Consider the following 21,128-nt stretch of genomic DNA (forward strand, 5'->3'; position numbering starts at 1 on the left):
ACCCATCAATTTGAAGAGGCATAACATTCTCCAACTATCCTACCTGTAAAAGTGACGAAACGTCGGGATTCGTTCGATTAGAAAGGCCGCAAACTAAAGCATGGGCGGCCGCCAACTGGCACATAGTGACCCTACCGAGCCGAAGGACATTGTCACAACAAGAAGGAGTAGCATGGGTAGCAGGACAAAATAACAACAACTGATCTGACTGAGTAATCCGTCACCATAACAACCGGTCTAGTGTTTGTTACGACACGATAAGAGAAAAAGTTAGGTAGGTACCTAAGTAATATTATTTTACATCTTAGGTTGTATTACGGGTTGGAGTCATATCCGTCATAGTAATTTTTTTTTATGCAATTTTTTTTTATAGATTATTAAATTTTTCCATACATAACCAGAAGGTGTTAGGTACCTACATCGAATATCACGACAACGAAAACGGTGCCTCAAAAGGTCGTCAACGCGATGGTACGGGACACGGGTACGCCATAACGAATATATCCATGTCGAACCTTTAAACTTTTCGCATCTAAAAGTTTATCCACCGAATATCACCTGCCGAAAAATATTGTTTTACTAGCGACATAATTTTTATAAGATTTCTTATTTTCTTTGGATAAAATCTGCCAACTTGTAAACTTTTCAAACACTTCGCGCTTAAATGGCTGATTTTTTAGGGCCAATCAAAAGTAAGTATTTGAATCAAATTTGAATGAACCAATCACAGGTGACTCAATGAACACTATAGATACATCAAGGACTTTGTATATACAAAGTCCTTGAGATAGTTGAGATACATAGATACGTTCAAAAATATTTTTTATTAGTTCAGAAACTTTGAGCCTAGAAATTTGTATTAATTATATTGTTTTATAAATGTTTAAAGTACCATGGTATCTTTTCCATCAGGTCGGTAGTTGTAGGTACATCCTGAGTGAAGTCAGGTTTCTCTGGCAAAGATTGTATCTATATACGAATGCAAAAAAAAACTTCTATATACAGTATAAAAATTGGCATTTGTACATTCGAAACCTTGCATCAATGAAAAAAAATAATGTCAAATCTTGAAGTTCAATCAAAACATAACCTAAAAATAAGACTTTACAACCAAAATAACATTATATTTCACGTAATGAACTGCGACTGCATTTTTTAAGCAGTAAATGTGTTCACTTACCTTTTCAGCTTTAGCCAGGTAGATCCAGAGCTTCCTCCATGTGGAAAACTTCTTCTGGTCACTGAAATTGTACTGCATTTCCTTTGACGCATATCTAGTGCTTAGTGGAGACCGGTAGTTGCAATATTCAGTATTCTGCAGCTCCAATGGTGCGTCTATAGAAAACATCTTGTAAATATCACTTTACTTTTATTTCCAAAATAAAATCACAATCCAACACACAACTCAGCTGTCCGGTGAATAAATTATTTTGACAGATGTTGTTGACAGAAGAATAGCTGAACTGTGTGTTCAAGGTCAAAGAGCAATACGCAAGGCGGGAGAATCAAACTATGATAATGATAACAAAGGGTTATCTCGCCAGGGGGCAACCGTCTCACGTAATAAAGTTGAATATTTTAAGAATTTTGGTATGTATACTTAGATAGATAGATAATTCTTTATTGCACACAAACACAGAAATTACACGAGGAAATACACAACATAGATGGTACAATTGGCGGCCTTATTACTAAGAGTAATTTCTTCCAGACTACCTCGGAGGAGAGAAATTATACATAAGAAAAAGGGGAGAGTGCAAAAAAATTACAAACATAACTTATACTTACAGGAAAATAATATTATAACACCTAATCTATACCTAGTAATAGGTAATATAAAATACATAAAACATACTTATATACTTGAATATATACATACTATTAAATATATAATAAATTTAAATACTATTAAATATATAATAAACTTATTTCAATGTTAGGTAAGTATTAGTATTTTGTATGGTAAGAGCTACATAGAAGTTACTTAGCCTCAGTGGCTAGCCGCTACATAGGGCGTTCATGTGTTCTGCATTTTTGAGTAGGGAAGTATACTTACATCAAAATACAAATATGGCCTTCACAACCAAAACAAATAGGTATACTTACAAGTAGTGATGCAATTTGTAGGAGCGATGAATGGCTTCATAGCGCTATCGTAATAAATAAATGGTAATATTTATAATCACGTCATTGTGATTTTATTTGTGCTCCATAATATGGAGATGATCAGAGAAGTAGTACATTTTTCTTTTCTTCTCAATAAACTTTATAATAGGTAAGAAGCTATCCAACAGATACTAAAATGATTCCCCGTTTCCCTGAAGGCACATTATGTACATAAGTGCGTAGGAAAATAAAAGTATTTTTTTGTAAAAATGCACTTTATTTACAACAATATCAATTTCAATATAAAATCTTGGACTTTTAATCATATAAAATATTTACCTATTTTACATAAACATCAATAGAAATCTCCACTAGGTCTAGTTTAGTGCATTTTTATTTGGCAGTTTAACGGTACTTATGTTTTATTGGTACGGTATAATGTTAGGTATATGACAGTTATACAAGGCACCATTTGATAAGTAGTAAGCACAGGTTTTACATCCATACCTATAGTTTCGTATTGTCTCAATCGCATTTTATAGTTAAATAGATTTAAATCTGTACATAGCATTTGTTAACATAGATTTAACTGTAACAAAAATACTATCACACTACACACCAATATACATACATACAAGGTACAACCAAAAGTTCAAGTTTTTACAACAAAAAACAATCAAATACTGAAGTTGCTACATCTTTGTCATTAGCCTATGTGTTTGAGCTTATAAACGTTGCAAATCATAATATCCCTAGATCTTTATGTCTTAGTAAATATTTGAAATGTTTTCAGTGATTGGAGTTACTGTATGCTGTTTAGCTTATAGTCTGTTGTTAAAATACTTTAAGCTTTGCTTTTGAGTGACTTCATCATCTTCTCGAGCTTCATTGCCTTCTGCAGGTCTCCGCTGATCTTCAGTTTGCCCATCATGAAAGCCGTGGTAGGCTTCAGCTTACCTGAAACGTAATAATACAATAATAATAATTTACAAATTAAAGAGAAAAAAAACTACCAGCTAATTATTATTAAAAGTTTAAACTCGTTAGGATAAAATAAATGCCATGTTGCATTGCATTACTTGCACCTTGTAGCTAGTTTTAGATAGGCACAGACTTATCTGGCGCAGTCTCTACATTAAGCAACAAACTCCACTCCACTCCAATCATGATATAATAATACTCCAATACTTAATTTGACCTCCGTCAAATGTTCCGTATTACATCGCCTATGTTCCCTATTGCTTTATTGCGTCTATAGTATTTGCCTGATGGGACTAGTCCTGACATACCTACATGTTCTCCTAATTTAGGACCGTCACCTTAGACGCTAACCCCATATTGATAGAAAATTTATAGGACGTTTTAGCTATTGAACTGTTGTTCTTTGATAGGGAGGGACAAAATGGTTCAATAGCTAAAACGTCCTATTCAACTTCCTATAACTCTTCTATGATTAAGGGGGTAAGTTTATTGCAGAGTAAAGTTATGTTTATGATGAGTAGTGTAGATTTACGATGGTAAAGATAAAGTTATGTTTATGATGAGTCGATGGCTTACCGGCGAACATGTCAGCGAAGTTGTTGCTGTCCATAGTGAGGGTGGCGTCCGGGGCGTGCTTGGGCTCGCCCTGGCCGCACGCGCCGTCGCCGTTCTTCAGGTCCAGGTGCCACACGCCCTCCTCCTTGCCTGATATTTTAATAGGAATTATCGTTAATCTAAGAGATAATATTTAAGTTAGGTGGAACGAAAGTATCAAGAGATATTTTTTAATGTGATGAATAAAAACAAGCGTTTTGCATTAACCTTCATTTAGGTTTCAATATCTTTAAATTAATCAGGGATTCATCGTCAGCCAGTTGCTGGATGAAGGCATCTCGAAAGATAAGTACCTATAGTGTAAGTTTTTAGAAACCACCTATAGTGTAAGTTTTCGACCGTAGCGTTTCGTAGTAGCGGTCACTATGTTGAAACATGGCAGAAGATATTTGTGGTTGCCAGATAAAAACGCAAACATTCATAAAACCTTACACGCAACACTTATTTTCATACAATATAGTCTTTGGGAGAGTCCGTCCGAGATCGTCTCCCTCTGGGGGTGTCGCTATTTACATACAGATAGATATGTCCAACCTATTGCCACTTCAGCTTACTATCTAATCGACTCTTTTTTAAAGTTAAAAAAGTATTTTCATTTCGAGTATAGGTACCTTTGACATTGAACTGGAACACCGCCTGGGTCTTCTTCACGAGGTCGGCGGACATGTTCTTGCTGATGGCCGCGAACAGCTCCGGGATCTGGCCGCCGGCCGCGGGCTGCAAGCGTGTCCACAATGCTGGGTCAGTCTCATGTAGGCACGTTAGACGGGGGGGTCACACAACTCGTCATTCTGTACAACTTTTAAAACAGTCGTGGGAAATTAGCCAAAAAAAACTGTACGTCACCTGTACTGTACGGTCTGTATCTACTCAAAATAAATGTTTAAAACATTATTAGGCAATTCGTGAATTTACCAAGGTTAAAAATGATTTGACGAGTTCTGTGAAGGACTCAACCTATACAGGTTAATTTGTTAAACACTACATGCTTATAATGTGTAGATTTATGTTTTAGGTGTGTAAAATTACATATCTGCAACATGTACCTTAGTAACGATTCGATTTTCTAGCGAAGCGATAAGATTAATTATCGCAATATGTGTCAATTCAATTAAATAAAAGAACGATTTAACGTAGTCCATTGCATCGATTTATCGCCGTATTAGATCTATATCGGGCAACGTATTTCATAGTTACATGTAGCGGGTGTAGCTACTAAAACACTAAATGAATAGTAAGTTACAATGAAGGTACCTAAGTAAAATTAAAATGTACAACATTTGTTAGTAAGTTTATTCAATCATGCAAAGCAACTATAAAGTAGAAGAAGTAAATAACAGAAATAAACATTAGTATACAAGCATTTCTACAATATAAATTTTCAAATTTAGCTACAGTAAAAAGAATAAGGGTTTGGAACCCTAGCCAAGAGCTGGTTAGTTTACAGATTTTCTACACTACATTTATAAAGCCAGTAAATACATAACGCACTAAGCAGCAGTTGCAAGGTAATACATAATTATTACTATTATACATATATACATCTAAGTCATTGAACCAGCAGTCATTGAGGGCTAAACAATGTATATTATGTTGTATGTATATTTGAATCACACCTTGGGAGCTTTGATCGAAGGGGTCTCGCCAGGCACGTCCAAAAAGAAGTCAGGCAAAAGGTTACTTAGGTTATCTGCAAACAATTACAAGTGGTGTTTTTATAATTTTCCTATTTGTATTCTTGGGGCCAATCCAATTTATCACAGATGAACTTGAATAACCTGCCAAATGACCACTGGTTTTGACTAGCGATGGAATACAAGACTTGTCGAGAAAGACTTGATAAAAGTGAAAGTTTTCACACAATTTGGCTAGAACCTCTCAGGATCCAAAACCAAACGGACGCATAACCCACATGGCTGAAGAGAGTTTAGGCGCACGACCTAATATTTTATATGAAAGATTGATAGAAATCAAGCTACAGAAAGTACGAGTACTAGCGGCATGCTTTAAAGAAGTAAAGAGAAGGAGGTAGCATTGCATGTGCATGTAAACTAATTATGTGTGGATATATACAGAATGAACACTATTTATGTACAAGATTGAAATTTAAACAACTGTTCCAGAAATTCAGTTACAGTAATACACTTTTTTGCTATAAAAATAGGCTTCAGCTTTGAAAAATACATGACTGTTTAGGTATTGTGTTGTGTTCAGAACCAGCTTTGAATTTAAAAAATTTTGCTATCACCATAAAAAAAAGATTGGGCTATAAAGCAAATAAAAAGTTGAGAGGCCTATTTACAGCATCACAAATGCATAGGATATAAAACCTTGTCATTGGCTTAAGGGTGGAAACGCACCTTATCCTCCTTATAGCTGACGGCGGAGGTATGGTACCGTCGGACGGAGGCGGTGGAGATGCTCGCGTGGTGTTTCATCGAGAGAGGATCGTCCAGGAAACCGTCTATTAGCAGGTTATTCACGTTCTCTGCGCAAATGTGCAAATACGGGGACGTCAGATAGCCAGGGAAGAGGTTTGAAAGGGATAAATAAGGGTTTATTTGTGGTTGTGGATAATTTAAATAGAGGGAAACATGGTTTTGCTTTTTTTTAACATGGTAAGTCACCATAAAAAACCTGTTTTTTTCAGTAAGGTTAACTGTTTTCAATATTATGTTGGAAGTCACTAAACAGGTTACTAAACCTTAGATCAGGTTAGGATCTCGAAGTACTTACTGGGATCGCAGGCGTAAGGAGTGAGGTCTTTGACGCCGGCTTCCTTCACTACATCTTCGTCGATGGCGAAGTTGCCAGTGTATTTCTTGGGGTCCCTGGAAGATACCATGTTCGTGTTTGTGATATCAATGCAGTAATAAGAATTTATTCTTCGTAACTTTGTCTGAGCATTACCTAACGTAAACGTCTACCGACAATTTTTATCAGCTTCTTCTATCAAATTGCATTGAAGTTTTTTTTAATGTTATTTTTGTGATCTCTCATTTTCATTATGTACCTAATTATTTTGTATTTCATATTTATTTTTGTTTTCTTGTCAGGTTGTTGATAAAAAAACACAGAGAGTCAAATTAGCGCCAGTCGGGAACTGCGCTATATGAGGTACAGTGGACATATCACTTGCGGAACCTCCTGTCACTCACCCCATGAAAGATTATTGCATGAACTAGGTACATAAATATGTACACTCACTGGCAGAGCATGAAGTAGGCGGCGTCGGACACGATCTCTGGCTTGCGGCTGGTGGACGTGTCTCCGGTCAGCATCTCGATCGCGGCAGTTGCTATTCCTGGAACATATTCAATAATTAATTACATTTTAGATACACAATAGTTACCAGTATGTGGCGGTGCGGCAAAACAAAACCGTACTTACCAAGTTTTCCCTTAACTTACTTTGTCTTTGTTTTACCTTATTTTTCGGTTGATGAATGCAATGCATTAGGATAATGGGCAAACATTTATGGGACCTGTATTCACCGACCAATAACGACCACATAATAATTATGACGTTGTTGGAAAGCTCTTTTTAATTATAATATCATTTGTTATTATGGAGACTAGTCTCAATTTGTAATAGGGAAAATTTTATAATACTTTTCCCACGGCCATATCATTTATACATTTAAATTTTTGTGTCCTTTTTGTAAATTTTGACTTTGTGTTTGTAGTAATAAATAAACGTTACGCACCAGTCCTCGGCCACAGCGCGTTGACGCCGATGTTGTACGGCTTGAACTCCTCGCTCATGCCGAGCACGCACATCGACATGCCGTACTTCGCCATCGTGTACGCAACGTGGATCGAGAACCTGCCACATGATAGATCATAGGGTGATGATGCTCTTCACATCCCAATAATCCCAATATTTCTTAACAGCTTGCGGATTTGAATACGGACGTGCCCCGCACGCGTTTGGGATTGCCCCGCACGCGTTCATAGCAGTATTATTTGTAACGCGTGGAATATGCACGCGAGATGCGGGGAAAATGGCGTGCATGAAATCCGCATGCTGATAAACAGTCTTGGAGAAAGATCATACTGGTAAGTAGGGAGTGAATAAAAGGTCAGAGAAGTTGCTCAGTATCTGAAGCAAAGTCATCGACCTGGCAACCGGAATAACACTTTGATAAAATTCCTCCCTTTACCACTTTAACCTAAAATTACAGCTAATAATTTTTTATCAATGTTATCACTTATCAAGTAATCAATAAATTTGATAATAAGTGTAAAATAGTAAGATAAGAACTGATATTGGTAATTGCAAGTTATCAATTAAAGACACATTTTATAACCATTAAATAGATCATTAGCCTATGATTGATACTAACCAGTAAGGGTTCATGTTGAGGGGTGGAGACAGGTTGAGGATGTGGGCATGGTTGCTATTCTGCAGATGAGGCAAGCACAGCTTAGACCTGGAACAGATAACATACATGTAGGTACTTTAGACAACAATAGGCATTTTGTGGATATCCTTGTTAGCCAAATCAAAACATACATTCTGTCAAATCATCACTGAAGGACAAGGATTATTGTTAGGCAAGTTAGTGATATAACATAACAGAAACATTTAACAATCAAGACCCATAATTTAACACTCAATATTATTTTATCAATATATTTTTTTGTGGCAACTGAGCTTTGAATCTTTAACACAGAGCCATAGTCATAACAGTCAGATTTACTAACCACTGCACCATCAGGTCACCAATAAATGGCAGTAAAATGAAAATAAAATACACTTACGCCAAGAAGGTTCCCCGTGTGTTGATGTTGTGCATAAGGTCGTAGCGCTTCATGTCGGTGTGTGCGGTGCCCGTCAGGGAGATTGCTGAGGCATTGTTCACAAGGATGTCAATCCCATTGAACTGAAATGTTGTGATTTTAATTTTACTCAAGTGTTTGATGGTCTCAATACTGATATACACAATATGTTTTGTATAATAAAAGCAAGATGCGGCAGAATTTCAGATCTTAGCTTTTGTTTCTTGGAAAACTCAAAGTAGGCAGTCATACTTAATAATGGTGTGTGACAAAAAGTTGTTTTATATTCATAATATGTTTTTTTTTAAATTTATTATCAGTCCATATTACCTTCTTGACAGCTTCATCAATAGCCTTCTGCACCTGTTTCTCTTCCCTCACGTCCACAATGCATGGCAGGGCCTTTCCTCCAAGAGCTTCAACTGAAAATGTTCATGTACCTACGGTTAGGTACTTCTGTACCTTGTCAAACTGATGAACCATCAATATTTCAGTGAATGGATAGGCAGTTTCAGATTAACAAGGTACAAAAGTTTATAGCTACTTATGCAGCTGACTGTAAGGTGAAGTGCGGTAATTGCAACTATCCGGTAATTGCAACTCACTTCAATAACTCCCTCTAGAGTTACTTCATTGTAAAACGACAGACTAAAATCAATTTTACATCATAAAAGTTCTACCCAAAAATGTAGATAGCGCTGATAGCTCAAGAATTGTGGGAGTTATTGAAGTGAGTTGCAATTACCGGATAGTTGCAATTACCGCACTTCACCTTACATTTAAAGTTGGTCTATATAAACATCATAATACTACCAAGATATAAGTAACTAAATAAAAAGTTTTCATAGTTATGTATAGTATCTATAATACTATAATAAATTACTAAATAGTAGTGTTTACAATTTCTACACAGCTCAAACATCTCCATTCAACTGATTGGCAACAATTATGGTCTGTTGATATCTATTTAAAGCATAACACAAAGTTCAAGTGCAAAGTCCAAACTATGACAACAATATCAAATCGCCACATAACACCACTATAGGATCTCCTGAGACATACATCAATGAAAATGAGGGTGTTTCTAAGCTATAGTAATGTCTGGGAGTGCTTACTCTCTTCAGCAGTGGTGTAAATAGTCCCGGGAAGCTTTGGATGCGGTTCCGCAGTTTTAGCCGCAACCACGACGTTGGCGCCATCCTTGGCCGCCTTCAGAGCTATTGCCTTGCCGATACCTCTCGACGCACCTGTTATGAACAGCGTCCGTCCAGCTAACTTGCTAAAAACAACAAATAAATTACAAAATGAGGCCAAATTAAAATCGGATCGGACACCGATGATTATTTGCGATGAGCACTCACCCAGTGTTTGCAACCAAACTCATTGTGAGTGATAATATTAATCACTCTGTTATTTTATATTGTGGAATCACCAGAGATGACTTCTAAATAATACGGAAGCCTCTAAAATTTAAGTTAAAAATATTCAGTAACTTTTTGACAGTTTCTATGAAACTAAATGAAAAAAAACGTTGACGTTGATGTGTCACAGAGTGCAACTGCCGTCATGCCTTTCTGACAGCGCCAAACTATTCTGTGCATAGTTATCGATGGTCAAAATAATAACAACCTCAACGCAATTAAAAACGATATCGCGTCAACAAAATATTTGTTTAGCTACCTCCACTCCAACTAATAATCGTTTGTGTTAGTCGGTGCGGTTTGTTCCATGTCGAATGGCATGCCAACTCATTAATCCGAACACATCAGTATCGTAAATTCGTAACTAACATTACGGAAACGGAAACGGAAACGCCGGAATGACGTAGCGCCTACGCGTGTTTTGAAACTATACAAGGCCAGAACGCACCCATAGTGTACTAGCACTGTATACTTTCAAGTGAAAAAAAATAATATCTTACTTGAAAATATACACGATTTGTGCGTACTAATCGCGTATACTTTCAAGTTGGGATTTACTGAATCGTTCTTGAAAATATACATTGCTATTACGCACATTGCTTGATTGGCGTACTTGTCGCATATAATTTATACCTACATGCTGATTTTGATTTACTTAACTATTTCGGTAAATGGACTTGACTACAATTTACTTGTTCTGCCTGTCATAGACCTATAGAATGTTAATAAATAAAGATGAACAAGCTCTAATTTGATTGATAAATTGATAATTATAGCAATAATACTTGCAAGTAAGAATACTAATATATTATTATTTATATGAATTAAGAGTAATACCTACTACACTCACGAGCAATGAAAAAGTTCCAGTGACGATAGCTCCTGAACGTAAAAGACTAGCTTAATGTCGCCGTCGCCGTCGGCAATATATTAAAGTAAATTTAACAGCGCATCAAAATATTATAGGTAACAAACTAAAAACGAAAATTTTGTAAAATCCTAAATTAAATGTTTTTAAAAAAATGTGGTCATTTGGTGTTGAGTATTTACTACTTGGACTTATTCATTGCTCGTAAGTGTAGAAGGAGTAGGTATTACCCTATAGACCTATTACATACATATTTTTCATCAAGTTTTGAATTGACCGTAATTGTATTTTATGAATTGTTCTACACCCTCTTCTGAGATAATTTTTACTATTAACAACAGTTCTACAGTTTAATTTAAATCAATTTACTTTTTAACTGTACGATGTAAACAAAAAACACGTTACGAAAACAATGCAAAGTGCGGAATGATGATACAATGTTTAGAAAGCAATAGACTTATTACTACTTCGCATGAAAGAAAGAGAGAGCAACAATTCAAAAGGGCTACCTGGTAACTAATCACGTATAGTTTCAAGTGCTCGCATTGCCGCTTGGCACTTGAAAATATACACGATTAGTACGCAGTGGTAACTGCTGCAGTATATTTTCAAGCCATAATTTTGGCCCAACTTACTTGAAAATATACGCGATTAGTGCGTAATGGCCTTGTATACTTTCAAGTAAATCATGGCGCTATTTTAATTTGAAAATATACGCGAGCAGTCCCAACCTCTGCGTTCTGGCCTTGTATAGTTTCAAAACACGCAGCGCCTACTCTTCAGCCTCTTCATTCTGATTTTGTAAAAAGATATCCTGTAGGCATCGAAACTTCTGTAGTAACTCATGCCTGTAGGTAACTATATCTACATGCACCCGGCGGTAGCGGCGCATCGGTACTATCGGTTATTCGGTAAGTAGTTAAGCATAATTTAGTGTGTCACCATTAGCGATTTATGAAAATAATATTATAATACTTACTTACCTATGTCATGTTACCTGTTTCACTACGGCGCTATAGCGTTTATGGCTAAGTCCGAAATTTACCGCTTTTTACTGAATTTCATAGCTGCTGCTTGCTGGCTTCAGTATAATTATAATTATGGGAAATTGAACACAACGGCCTCTCGAATGAGAGAAAGAGTCCTTATCTTAGATATCTACACGGGGAAATACATCTGACATAGGGTTTCGTTCCCGTGTTCCCGGGAATTCACGGGAAATCTTGAAAAAAATTCCCGGGCACAGATAAAGGTCGGGAAAAACGAAACCCTAATCTGACAGAATCCTTATTACATTCGAATAAGGGTAGTTAATTTTTGTTTGTATGTTTGTTGATGTCTTTCCCCGGTGGAATGGGATATAGGTGGAAATAGTAAGGTAAGTACTTATAAGTATTTATTATTTGAATTAAAAAAATGAATACGCAGTAAGAATAGATTTGAAATACATTTATTTTGTGCATCACTTCAATATTCCATTCAATAAACTCTACATTCAACACACCTTCAAAGTGGTGATTAAGTAATATTCTAGGATTAAATAAAAATATTTTTTATCATAAGACATTTAGTTAGGCATCATAATACTTTATAATAACTGTATCTCTTGCTCTATTTTATGGCTGCAATTCAATTGAAGATTTAAATTGATTAGTTACATAGGTACCTAGGTATAATAATTTTACTCTATAACATACACTCTGTCGCTATTTACAATAAATCTAAGATATCACCTACGTAGATACATAATGTACCTACACCGATCATTATATAATATTAATTATATGGGAGTAACATAAAAAATATAGTGAGTATTTAAAAACACTGAAGATTATCTGCCTACTTAGTTCACGTAAGTAGGTTATCGTATTTCTATTTATTTTATTCCATATTTTACGGTGGAGATCATTATTATAAACAGAAATTAAAATACATAATACTCTAGGGCACCTATCTACCTGCTTAAAAATAGTCATTCGTTAAAATACACATACTTATAATCAATTACAAATTATTTATTTTTATATTCATGTAGGTTCCTATTAAAATATCTCATATTATGAGCACGTAGGACGGGAAACCTTTGATAATTAAAATTATGATTTAGTTTTGAATGCAAGATAATTTCGATAAAATATAATGGTTATGGTAACCCTGTTTTCCTAGATATGATCTTCAGTTATATTTGAAATGATGGAGAGCACAAAGATTTAGGCACTTTGTTTTCAGGTGGTTGGTAGAAGTATTTAAATTTAAAACCATAATTTTAGTGTGAAAGTATTCAAATCAACGTTAAATAGAAGATTTGCCAATTAAATAGTTATCAACTAACTAGATTCAAAAAGATTTCATGATTAAAATTATAATAAAATCATCTCACTATTTTGATAAATAAACTTAGTAAGTAACAAAATATAAAATATTCAATGTAATTTTTCGTTGATTTTGTTTTGTTTTTCGGTAAAATACGTACATTACGATCTGATTAAGATATAGGTAAGTACGTACAGTATAATGAAATCTAATAAGTATTAGGTACAACAAGATTTGATAAGTAGACAGAGAAAGCTAGGTAAGTAAGTATAACTATTTATAAGTACCTAAGTATAGTTTTAAAAAACCTTCTTTAATTCAGTCTAAAACTCAAGCCTGTTGTTATAAATCCATTTATAATTCCGTAAGTAGGTACCTATAATAGGTGGTATACGGAAACTCTGGTATGAGAGTATTAGGTAAATCCACATGTTTCCAGACTATCATATATACAACTAGCATGAACCTAATAGATACGTAAACGATAAACAATATTTGAGCGGGAACTCATTACAGTGAGAAGCACCATAAAATTCTGTTAAATCTCTATTTATTACTCACAACTTTTACCTAACTATTTAAAGCATCAACAAATATAGAAAACTATTGGCACCAAATAATCGAACAGCGCTTAGCTACACTATAAATAGTAAGTTAGGTACACTGAATAAAAAAATAATTGCCTATGTAATCAGCCTCAACTACTATTCCTATTACAGTTAAATTCTGGAGTCTCTAGAAAAATAATTCAGGGGTCAATCGGTCACACACTCACAAATACGTGAACTTAAGTTAGATGTAAGCGGGTTGTTTAGCGGAATGCTGGAGAGCGGCGAGCACGTCGTGTTTCAACCGCACGTAGAGCCGGCCCTTCCGCCACGGGTTCTGTAGCTGAAGGGGCCTGAAGTCGTCCCGGAGACACCGCTCCCTAGCCCCTATCACAGCGACGAGGCAGAAGTCTTGCAGTTTCTCTGGTCCGTAGACTGGACCAGATTTCCCCTTCAGCACGGCAGCCATGTTGAGTTGCTTGACGACCAGGTCGATGACCTCGCGCGCGGAGGTTCGTGGGGTGACGTGCAGCTTCAGGGAAGTGCCTGAAGCGAGGCCGGTTTCGTATGCTGCGAACACCTGAAATTCATATTTAGTGTTATTCTCCACAACTTCACAGGTTTGAATATGATAAGTTAATTAAAATGAGTTAAGTACCTACAACTTATATTATTATGTCTTTACCTGCAATATTCCTGGTTGGTCTGCCAATCGGACAGTATCAGTTTTAGCGGTGCTACTATCTTCACTGTCGCTCTTCATCATCCTTTCATCGGTTTTAGGAACCTTATTGCTATATTCCGCGTCTTCGTGAGTTTCCGCTAGCGGCTGTCTCTTGACAGTCGAGGCTGGTTTCGCGAATAATTCTTGACCAGCATCTACAAAGTCTGCTTCTGAAGATTTAACGTTTGTCATGCTTTTGGAAGCGACAAAGGTTCGATGCGGATGCTTGGATTGTGGACGGTTTTTGACAGGAACTGTGTTGGCGTTTATTGGACAACTCTGACTTTCTGAGTCACTGGACAGACTCTGGGCGGATTCTGACGTCACGTTTCCTTTGCCACGGACGCTGATCATGCTTCCGGGATAGTAGCCCTTTACTGTGAGCAAGGGACTTGAGGTCGTTGACATGCTAGTGTTAATACTGTGAGGTCTCGCCTTCGGCTCCATATTTTCGTTTTGAAGAACCAGTGTGTCTTCGCTTCTAGACGGAGGGAGTCTGCTGCTAATGCTATTGTGAGATCCTGAAGACTTTATATCAAACTGTGAGTTGCTGCTCAAGTAGTTATTGCTGATAGCACTGGATTGAGTGTACTGAGAGTCAGCGCTATTCTTTCTGGAATGTTTAGACTCGGTGCCAAGATACTGTGAGCCACTAAGGTTTAGGGTGGAGACGGATGTCTGACGGGGAGCCAAGCTGAGGTGCTGTTCAGATTTGCTGAACTCTGGATGCAGGTTAGCGTGGTTACCGTTACCGGCTGGACCCGGCCAGGACCCTCTCCCTGGAGATGTTTTGGTGATTTTTCCATCTCTTGAAGGTATTTGAAGGAAATCAACTTTGAAGCTAACATCTTTTTCGTTGCCTGGCGTATCGACCCCATCTAGACAGGCCTGTAGTGGTGTCTTGTCGAGAATATGTTTGAGCAAGATACCAGCAGAAGAAACAGTTTTGTCTTTGTCTCGTGCGAAGCTGATCAGATCCATCAACCAGCGCTCGGCCTTCCACACTGTGTTTAAGTTATTCTGCAGATCTTCAAGCTTGGTGAGTCTTTCTTTTGCAGTTTGCAGTTCAGTGCAAGAGAATGCTTCCCTATGCGAGTGGGCCGCCAGCGCCACGTCTAGTTCCAGCACACAGCTGAGTTTGGAGTATTTGTTCAGTATATTGGTGTGGTAGGTCTGTAGGTGGATCATTTCGAATGCTTGTATCGGTAGACTGAGAAGGTCACCTCTTTGGAGTAGGATCTCCTTCTGTCCCGGGACGGAGCAGGCTAGTTCTGCCGGGGGACAGACCATGATGAAACTGACGTCGCCGCTGAGTTCTATGACCTCTAGGTCGTATATGCGGTGGGTGGCGGCGCTTTCGTTGTTTATCTCCATGTCTTTGAAGAGTCGTCGCGAGGCCCCAGCCACTTGCTCTAGGAACATCGCTTGAGATTCTGACGGCAGCCGCTCTTGGTTGGTGCAGATGGACACGAGGCTCGTGCTCGTGTTCTCCTCCTGCTGGCCGCCTCCTGGTTGGCTCTTTAGGTACTCCCATTCTTCTCTGCAAGGAAAAATGGTAATGATTTACAAGAGTGCTGCAATTTGATGCCTCCATAAATGTTAGAAAATCGAATGGAGAAGGTAATTTGGATACCCCTTCCTCTCCTGCTTGCTACACTAAGTGTTTACATAATTACAAAGCTATTAAGAATTTTTCAATAACAGGACATCTCAATTATTATAGGTACTTACGCAGACACATGTGGATTGTCCCGGACCCTCGTATGAGGCGGCACGTTGGGAGACCTGGCTGGAGCGACGATTCGAACCACCTCCACTGAAGACTGCAACTTCAAGTAGCCCAGGTACAGACCGCGGGGCAGCTGGATTCGAGACACCTGAGAAGCAAAATATTTGTATTCATAGATAAGATTTGGTAAAATTATTAGAATTTAAAAAGTAAGTATTAAGGTAGCTGTGTTTGCTATCTATAGTATAGTGGGGCGCCCTCACTGGGCCGAATATATATACCGAATATAGATAGTAGACAATAACTAGATGAGAAAGGCCGAGAACGTGGTGGCCTTTGTTGGGATAGGATAGACTGATAGACAATGTCCATCAGTGGTCGATGTTTGGGTATTAGGATGAAATAACTGATATAATGAAGATTATGTCAAAAATGTCAACAAACCTGATGATAAGCGATCTGCTCATGCACGCTAGCCATCAGCAGTTCACTGATCGTGTTGTCTTCGCTCAGCACCCTTCTTCTGAGCTTGGCCACTGGCGCCCAACGCGAGTTCAGTGCAGACACGGACTTGACCGATTTGACGGAGTTCACGCAAGAGAGGACCACCGTGCCGTGGCTGTCTCGGAGCGGCTTGTGGAAGAGTTGACCTGAGGAATGGTGGGTAATAGTTAAGTATAGGTATTTTAAGTATGCATATGATTTGGGTAAATAGCCATGGTTGGGAACAAGAGCTACGTTGTTATCAGATGTTGGATTATTGTTCGAAATAAGAAAGAGTTCGGAGCACGTCAATTCTGCAATAACCTAACGAATAGTGATACCGAATGGCAATCATCAAATTCAATGAGGAATCCACTCGGCTTTAGGGAAGCCAGGGATGAGGTGAATGCACATGGCCTCACTTCGCTCGGGGCTTTACGGTGAAGGAAATGCTGGTTAGGTTACCTAGATCCTGCACGCAGAGAGCGGACTGCATCTGCCCGGCGGCCGTGAGCAGCTTGAGGCGGAATTGGACGGAAGACGACGTGTGCTTCTCCATGTCCGAGCGGAGTGACTTCACCTCATTTCAAGATCTCTTCAGAAACTACGCGTCCTTTACTTGTATATTGGTTTGGATACTAACCAACGTTGATGGCATACAAGTCACTTTTTCTGTCTGTAGATGATTAAAGTTACCTAAATTTTGGACGCGTCCTTTGAGACAATCCTTGCATGGAGACTCACCTATATTGATGGCATACATCATACATGTCACTTTTCTACGGTTGCAGATAATTGAAGTTACCTAAATCCTGGACGCGTCCTTTGCGACACTTCTTCTGGACCTAACCAGCGTCGTGGATAGCCTAGGTCACTTTTCTACATGTTTAGATGCTGTATTTATATTGTAGTTACCTAGGTCCTGCACGCAGAGCGCGGACTGCATCTGCGCGGCGGCCGTGAGCAGCTTGAGGCGGAAGTGGATGGACGACGACGTGTGCTTCTCCATGTCCGAGCGGAGAGACTTCACCTCGTCCCACGAACACGCCACCTGGTGGAGGGAAAAAGGAATTTTTAAACAACTGAACAACTCAAAATATAATGGATTCGATGTAGGTAACTATTGTCATTGAGGTATTGCTAAATTGCTATTTATAACACCATGGTGAAATTTTATCATTGCGTATCCCGTTTGCAGGTTTAGTCTGAAGGTACAAGTTAGCACACCCAGATTACGAAGTACAATGCACTTAGAATACACATCTAGAATCTAGATGTGCAGTCTAAGTGCATTGTACTTATCCCAAAACGGCAATATGGTTCGCAACCTATCACGTGAGTACAAATGTGCTGCGAAAAGTGGGTCACTCGTGAGCCATCTCTGACTACCCCTTCGGGGATTACAGTCGTGAGTGCATATTGTATATGTATATGTATATATGTACAAGTTAGCATCAGTGTTGACTGTTCAATATAATATCGGCCGCTTTCGACGCAATTGCAATGCCACCTCATTCGTTGTAGGAGACTGATATTTCAAAAGTTTGTCGTATACAACATACTAGCCGTGAGTCAAATAACGGCAAGATGTAGCTTGAAAATGATGATAAGTGAGTAAAAGACCTTAGTTACCTTCATAAGCCAATGGAAGTCCGTATAGATGCAGGTGGGGTAGGTCTCGTCCACCTCGATGACCGGCAGGAACTCCTCGCTCGTCACCAGAACTTTGTCTTCGTGGTAGAGTATACACGCTAGGTACACTCCCCTGGGAAATAAGACATGATTGTTAGTAAATTAGGATGTGGATGTGATGAGGCTATACACCAAAGTAAATAAATTCGGATAAAAACCTTTTAGCAACCAAGCAGTTATGCACTTGCGTAAGTTCACCTGTAACTTGCTAGAGGCAGTGGATCAGGTCTGGGCAGGCGCGGGGGCTACGAAGGGCCGCATTTTGTTACAACTGCTATATTGTAAATGTGTGTACTGCTACACTATGCCAGGACCAGGAGTAATAAGTTTTTTAACAGTTACCTCCGTAAGTTCTTCTGGAACTTGCTAGCGGCAGTGAACAGCTGTCGTATCGTAGCAGTCTTCTTCCTAGGCAGGCGCGGCGGCTGCGCGGGTGATCGCTACCTTGCTAGTCTTACTACTACCACAGAACGTGTGGCAATTTTGCTAATTCTACCATAGATTTTAGGACTACTAATTCGGCAGTTATGTGCCTCCGTAAGTTCTTCTGGAACTTGCTAGCGGCAGTGAAGAGCTGTCTTTATCGTAGCGGTCTTCTTCCAAGGCAGGCGCGGGGGCTACGCTAGCGTCTGTTATCTTTCTAGTCTAGCAACTACCACAGGATGCGTGGCAATATTGTTAATTACGCTACCATATATGTTAAGAATACTATGATTACCTCCGTAAGTTCTTCTGGAACTTGCTAGCGGCAGTGAACAGCTGTCGTATCGTGGCGGTCTTCTTCCGCGGCAGGCGCGGCGGCTGCGCGGGCGGGCGCTGCCTGGCGCCGGCGGCCGCGGTGGCGAGGGACTCGAGGGCAGCCGCCGCGCCGCCGGAGTCGCCGCGGAAGGTTCGGGTGGAGACGTCTCGCCAGCCTGAGGGTTTGGTGAGGTTTGGGGTGAGATTTACAAGGCTAGAGGAGGACTGGGGCTACGCTAATGAGTCCAGACGCTTTATTTCTATAATCGATAGGGCTAAAGTATACATTCCACAAAAATGTGACTATGGTGCGAGATCCAGTGGTCCAGAGTTGTCTATAATTACGAGTTGTGTGGCTTATTTATTATTTAATTCTTTATTGTACAAATATTACAAATAAAAGTACAAAGGGTGGACTTAATGCTAAAAGTATTTTCAGCCAGTCATCTTTTAAACGTATTAGTAGGTACTTAATCTTGATTGGCTGACGACGATGTCCTTGGTACTCGTAAGGAAATCAAGAGGTTTTAACACTATTGCAGTATACCTTAGGCAGTTCAGCCTATTAGTCTATGGTCTATCTTATATTAAACTAAGTGTAAAAAATACTCACTGCTAGGCACAACACTCCGCGGCGTGCTCGCAGTGTAACCACCCCAGCCCTTGACATTCCCAGCACAAGCTCTGAAGAAGTACCGCCGTCCCCGCGTCAGGCCGGCCGCCATGAGCTTAGTGCCGGTGGTCGCCCCTGAGGAGGCTACCTCGCGAGTGCCGCAGATGTTGGAGAAGTCGCCGCGAGATGACCATTCCACTGGAATAGGTGGGGGTAGATGGTAAGGTTAATAGTTCTTAAAATATTGAAGGTTATGTTGTAGGTAGAATTGGCACTAGTATCGGACCGTTGCGTAGGATACCTTGAAGAGTACAAGACCGAAAGATCTTACAAAACGTGAAAACCAAGCGCGATATATGTCGCTTTATAGCTATCAGTCTGTTGCAAATGATGTGCTCCCAACTCACGCTTATTAGATTCTGATGGCTATATGGCTGTAGATGAATATGGAGGCGTCTAGAAGAAGACATAGATGGCTTGAGCTCAGAGGGCTATTATTGCGTAGACACACATCGGGACACGCTCGGAGGCTGCTGCTGGTGATGACGTCATACCTCGGTACTTGGTGATGATGGGCGGGTCCTTGACGACGGGCATGAAGTGGCGCAGGTCGCGCAGGCGCACGGTGACGGCGTGCGAGCCGCACACCTCCAGCTCGGGCGGCGGCGGCGCCGGCGGCACGCGCGCCTGCTGGTAGCCCAGGAGCAGGCGTCTGTGGAGGTAAAGGGTATACATGATTATAATGGAGGTGTGAAATTGCACTTGTAATCATGTCAATTAGACAATGGATGAATGTAGATTTGAAGGTCCTTTCTGAAGGGAGGAATTAGTTTTTACACACGCTCGTTCATTGAAGGGGTGTGTAGGCACGTGTTAGTACAAAATCCTCAACAATATCTAGAGTACTTATCCAGTTAGCGCTGCGATGAGTGTACTCACTTGAGAGTGCGCACGCGGCGCTCCCAGTGCAGCGCCTGCTTGTCTCGCTCGGAGCCCGCGCCGCCCGCGCAGCCCGTGGTGCCCGTCGCCGCGCCGCCGCCCGCTGACGATCTGATGAAAGCACACCGTGGATGGTTTAATACAAGGTAAAGGTATACTAGGGCTAAAACCCTTCCTTCATTGGATGACGACCCGTGCCCAAGCAGTGGGTATGTCAAGGGTCGTGATGATGAAAGGTATACTAGGCCAAAAGGAGACACCACCCCGAGTAGGTACTATATACTAGAGATAGAAAACCTTCATCTCGAATCACCAATGATTGACACGTTTTAGGTATTAGGTACATTACATACACGGTGACGCAAAATAGGTAAGTATAGTAAGCCGAAAGTGAGTGAAGTTCGTCATTCTGTATACATTTTGTACTTGGTTATATTACAAATGAAATGATTCGTGATTCTAGGTGAAGTTTTCCTCTCGCTAGCGGTGTAGGTCATCTGGCCCATTGGCTTCTATGCCCAAACTCGGACGATTTAGGCCTAATTTCACACCATTCGGTTAGGTTAAAAATACCTCG

General features: G+C 39.5%; 3 protein-coding genes across 6 annotated transcripts in view; all 3 read right to left on the bottom strand.

The window, feature by feature from the left end:
• Positions 1-1,450, bottom strand: part of LOC105391891 (adenylosuccinate lyase) — a 28,767-nt gene extending 27,317 nt beyond the window's left edge. Inside the window, exon 1 of the mRNA XM_038109009.2 lies at positions 1,181-1,450. Within this exon, the coding sequence (XP_037964937.1) occupies positions 1,181-1,348 (168 nt within the window). The 5' untranslated portion in view covers positions 1,349-1,450. The remainder of the gene's footprint in view (positions 1-1,180) is intronic.
• A 912-nt stretch (positions 1,451-2,362) lies between these two features.
• On the bottom strand, positions 2,363-10,015 carry LOC105391877 (hydroxysteroid dehydrogenase-like protein 2). 2 transcript variants are annotated; one of them, XM_048626826.1, is made up of 12 exons: positions 9,845-10,015; positions 9,599-9,762; positions 8,814-8,905; positions 8,466-8,587; positions 8,048-8,134; positions 7,409-7,527; positions 6,910-7,006; positions 6,439-6,533; positions 5,319-5,392; positions 4,314-4,419; positions 3,664-3,792; positions 2,363-3,063 (listed from the first exon to the last, which is right to left on the bottom strand). In XM_048626826.1, the coding sequence occupies exons 1-12, from the start codon at positions 9,865-9,867 to the stop codon at positions 2,951-2,953; spliced, it is 1,221 nt and encodes a 406-aa protein (XP_048482783.1). In that variant the 5' UTR covers positions 9,868-10,015; the 3' UTR covers positions 2,363-2,950. The 2 variants fall into 2 exon arrangements, with proteins under 2 accessions (XP_048482783.1, XP_048482782.1); XM_048626825.1 differs by lacking the exon at positions 5,319-5,392 and adding an exon at positions 6,063-6,190.
• A 3,436-nt stretch (positions 10,016-13,451) lies between these two features.
• Positions 13,452-21,128, bottom strand: part of LOC105391894 — a 63,077-nt gene continuing 55,400 nt past the window's right edge. For all 3 annotated transcript variants that reach the window (XM_048626979.1, XM_048626980.1, XM_048626978.1), the window contains 10 exons: positions 20,552-20,662; positions 20,167-20,324; positions 19,613-19,810; positions 18,980-19,175; positions 18,202-18,334; positions 17,485-17,620; positions 16,531-16,736; positions 16,089-16,234; positions 14,319-15,897; positions 13,452-14,213 (listed from right to left, as the gene is read on the bottom strand). In XM_048626979.1, coding sequence (XP_048482936.1) covers positions 13,878-14,213; positions 14,319-15,897; positions 16,089-16,234; positions 16,531-16,736; positions 17,485-17,620; positions 18,202-18,334; positions 18,980-19,175; positions 19,613-19,810; positions 20,167-20,324; positions 20,552-20,662 — 3,199 coding nt within the window. In that variant the 3' untranslated portion in view covers positions 13,452-13,877. The remainder of the gene's footprint in view (positions 14,214-14,318; positions 15,898-16,088; positions 16,235-16,530; positions 16,737-17,484; positions 17,621-18,201; positions 18,335-18,979; positions 19,176-19,612; positions 19,811-20,166; positions 20,325-20,551; positions 20,663-21,128) is intronic.

This window comes from Plutella xylostella, chromosome 17 (genome assembly GCF_932276165.1).
Source record: "Plutella xylostella chromosome 17, ilPluXylo3.1, whole genome shotgun sequence".
Taxonomy (NCBI): Eukaryota; Metazoa; Arthropoda; class Insecta; order Lepidoptera; family Plutellidae; genus Plutella; species Plutella xylostella.

Coding starts and splice junctions, on each gene's coding strand:
- LOC105391877 (XM_048626825.1), bottom strand. CDS start 9,867: ATGAGTTTGGTTGCAAACACTGG. Junction 7,007..7,408: donor CGCGCTGTGGCCGAGGACTG/GTGCGTAACGTT, acceptor AATATGTTCCAG/GAATAGCAACTGCCGCGATC. Junction 4,420..6,062: donor TCAGCTATAAGGAGGATAAG/GTGCGTTTCCAC, acceptor ACACGCTTGCAG/CCCGCGGCCGGCGGCCAGAT.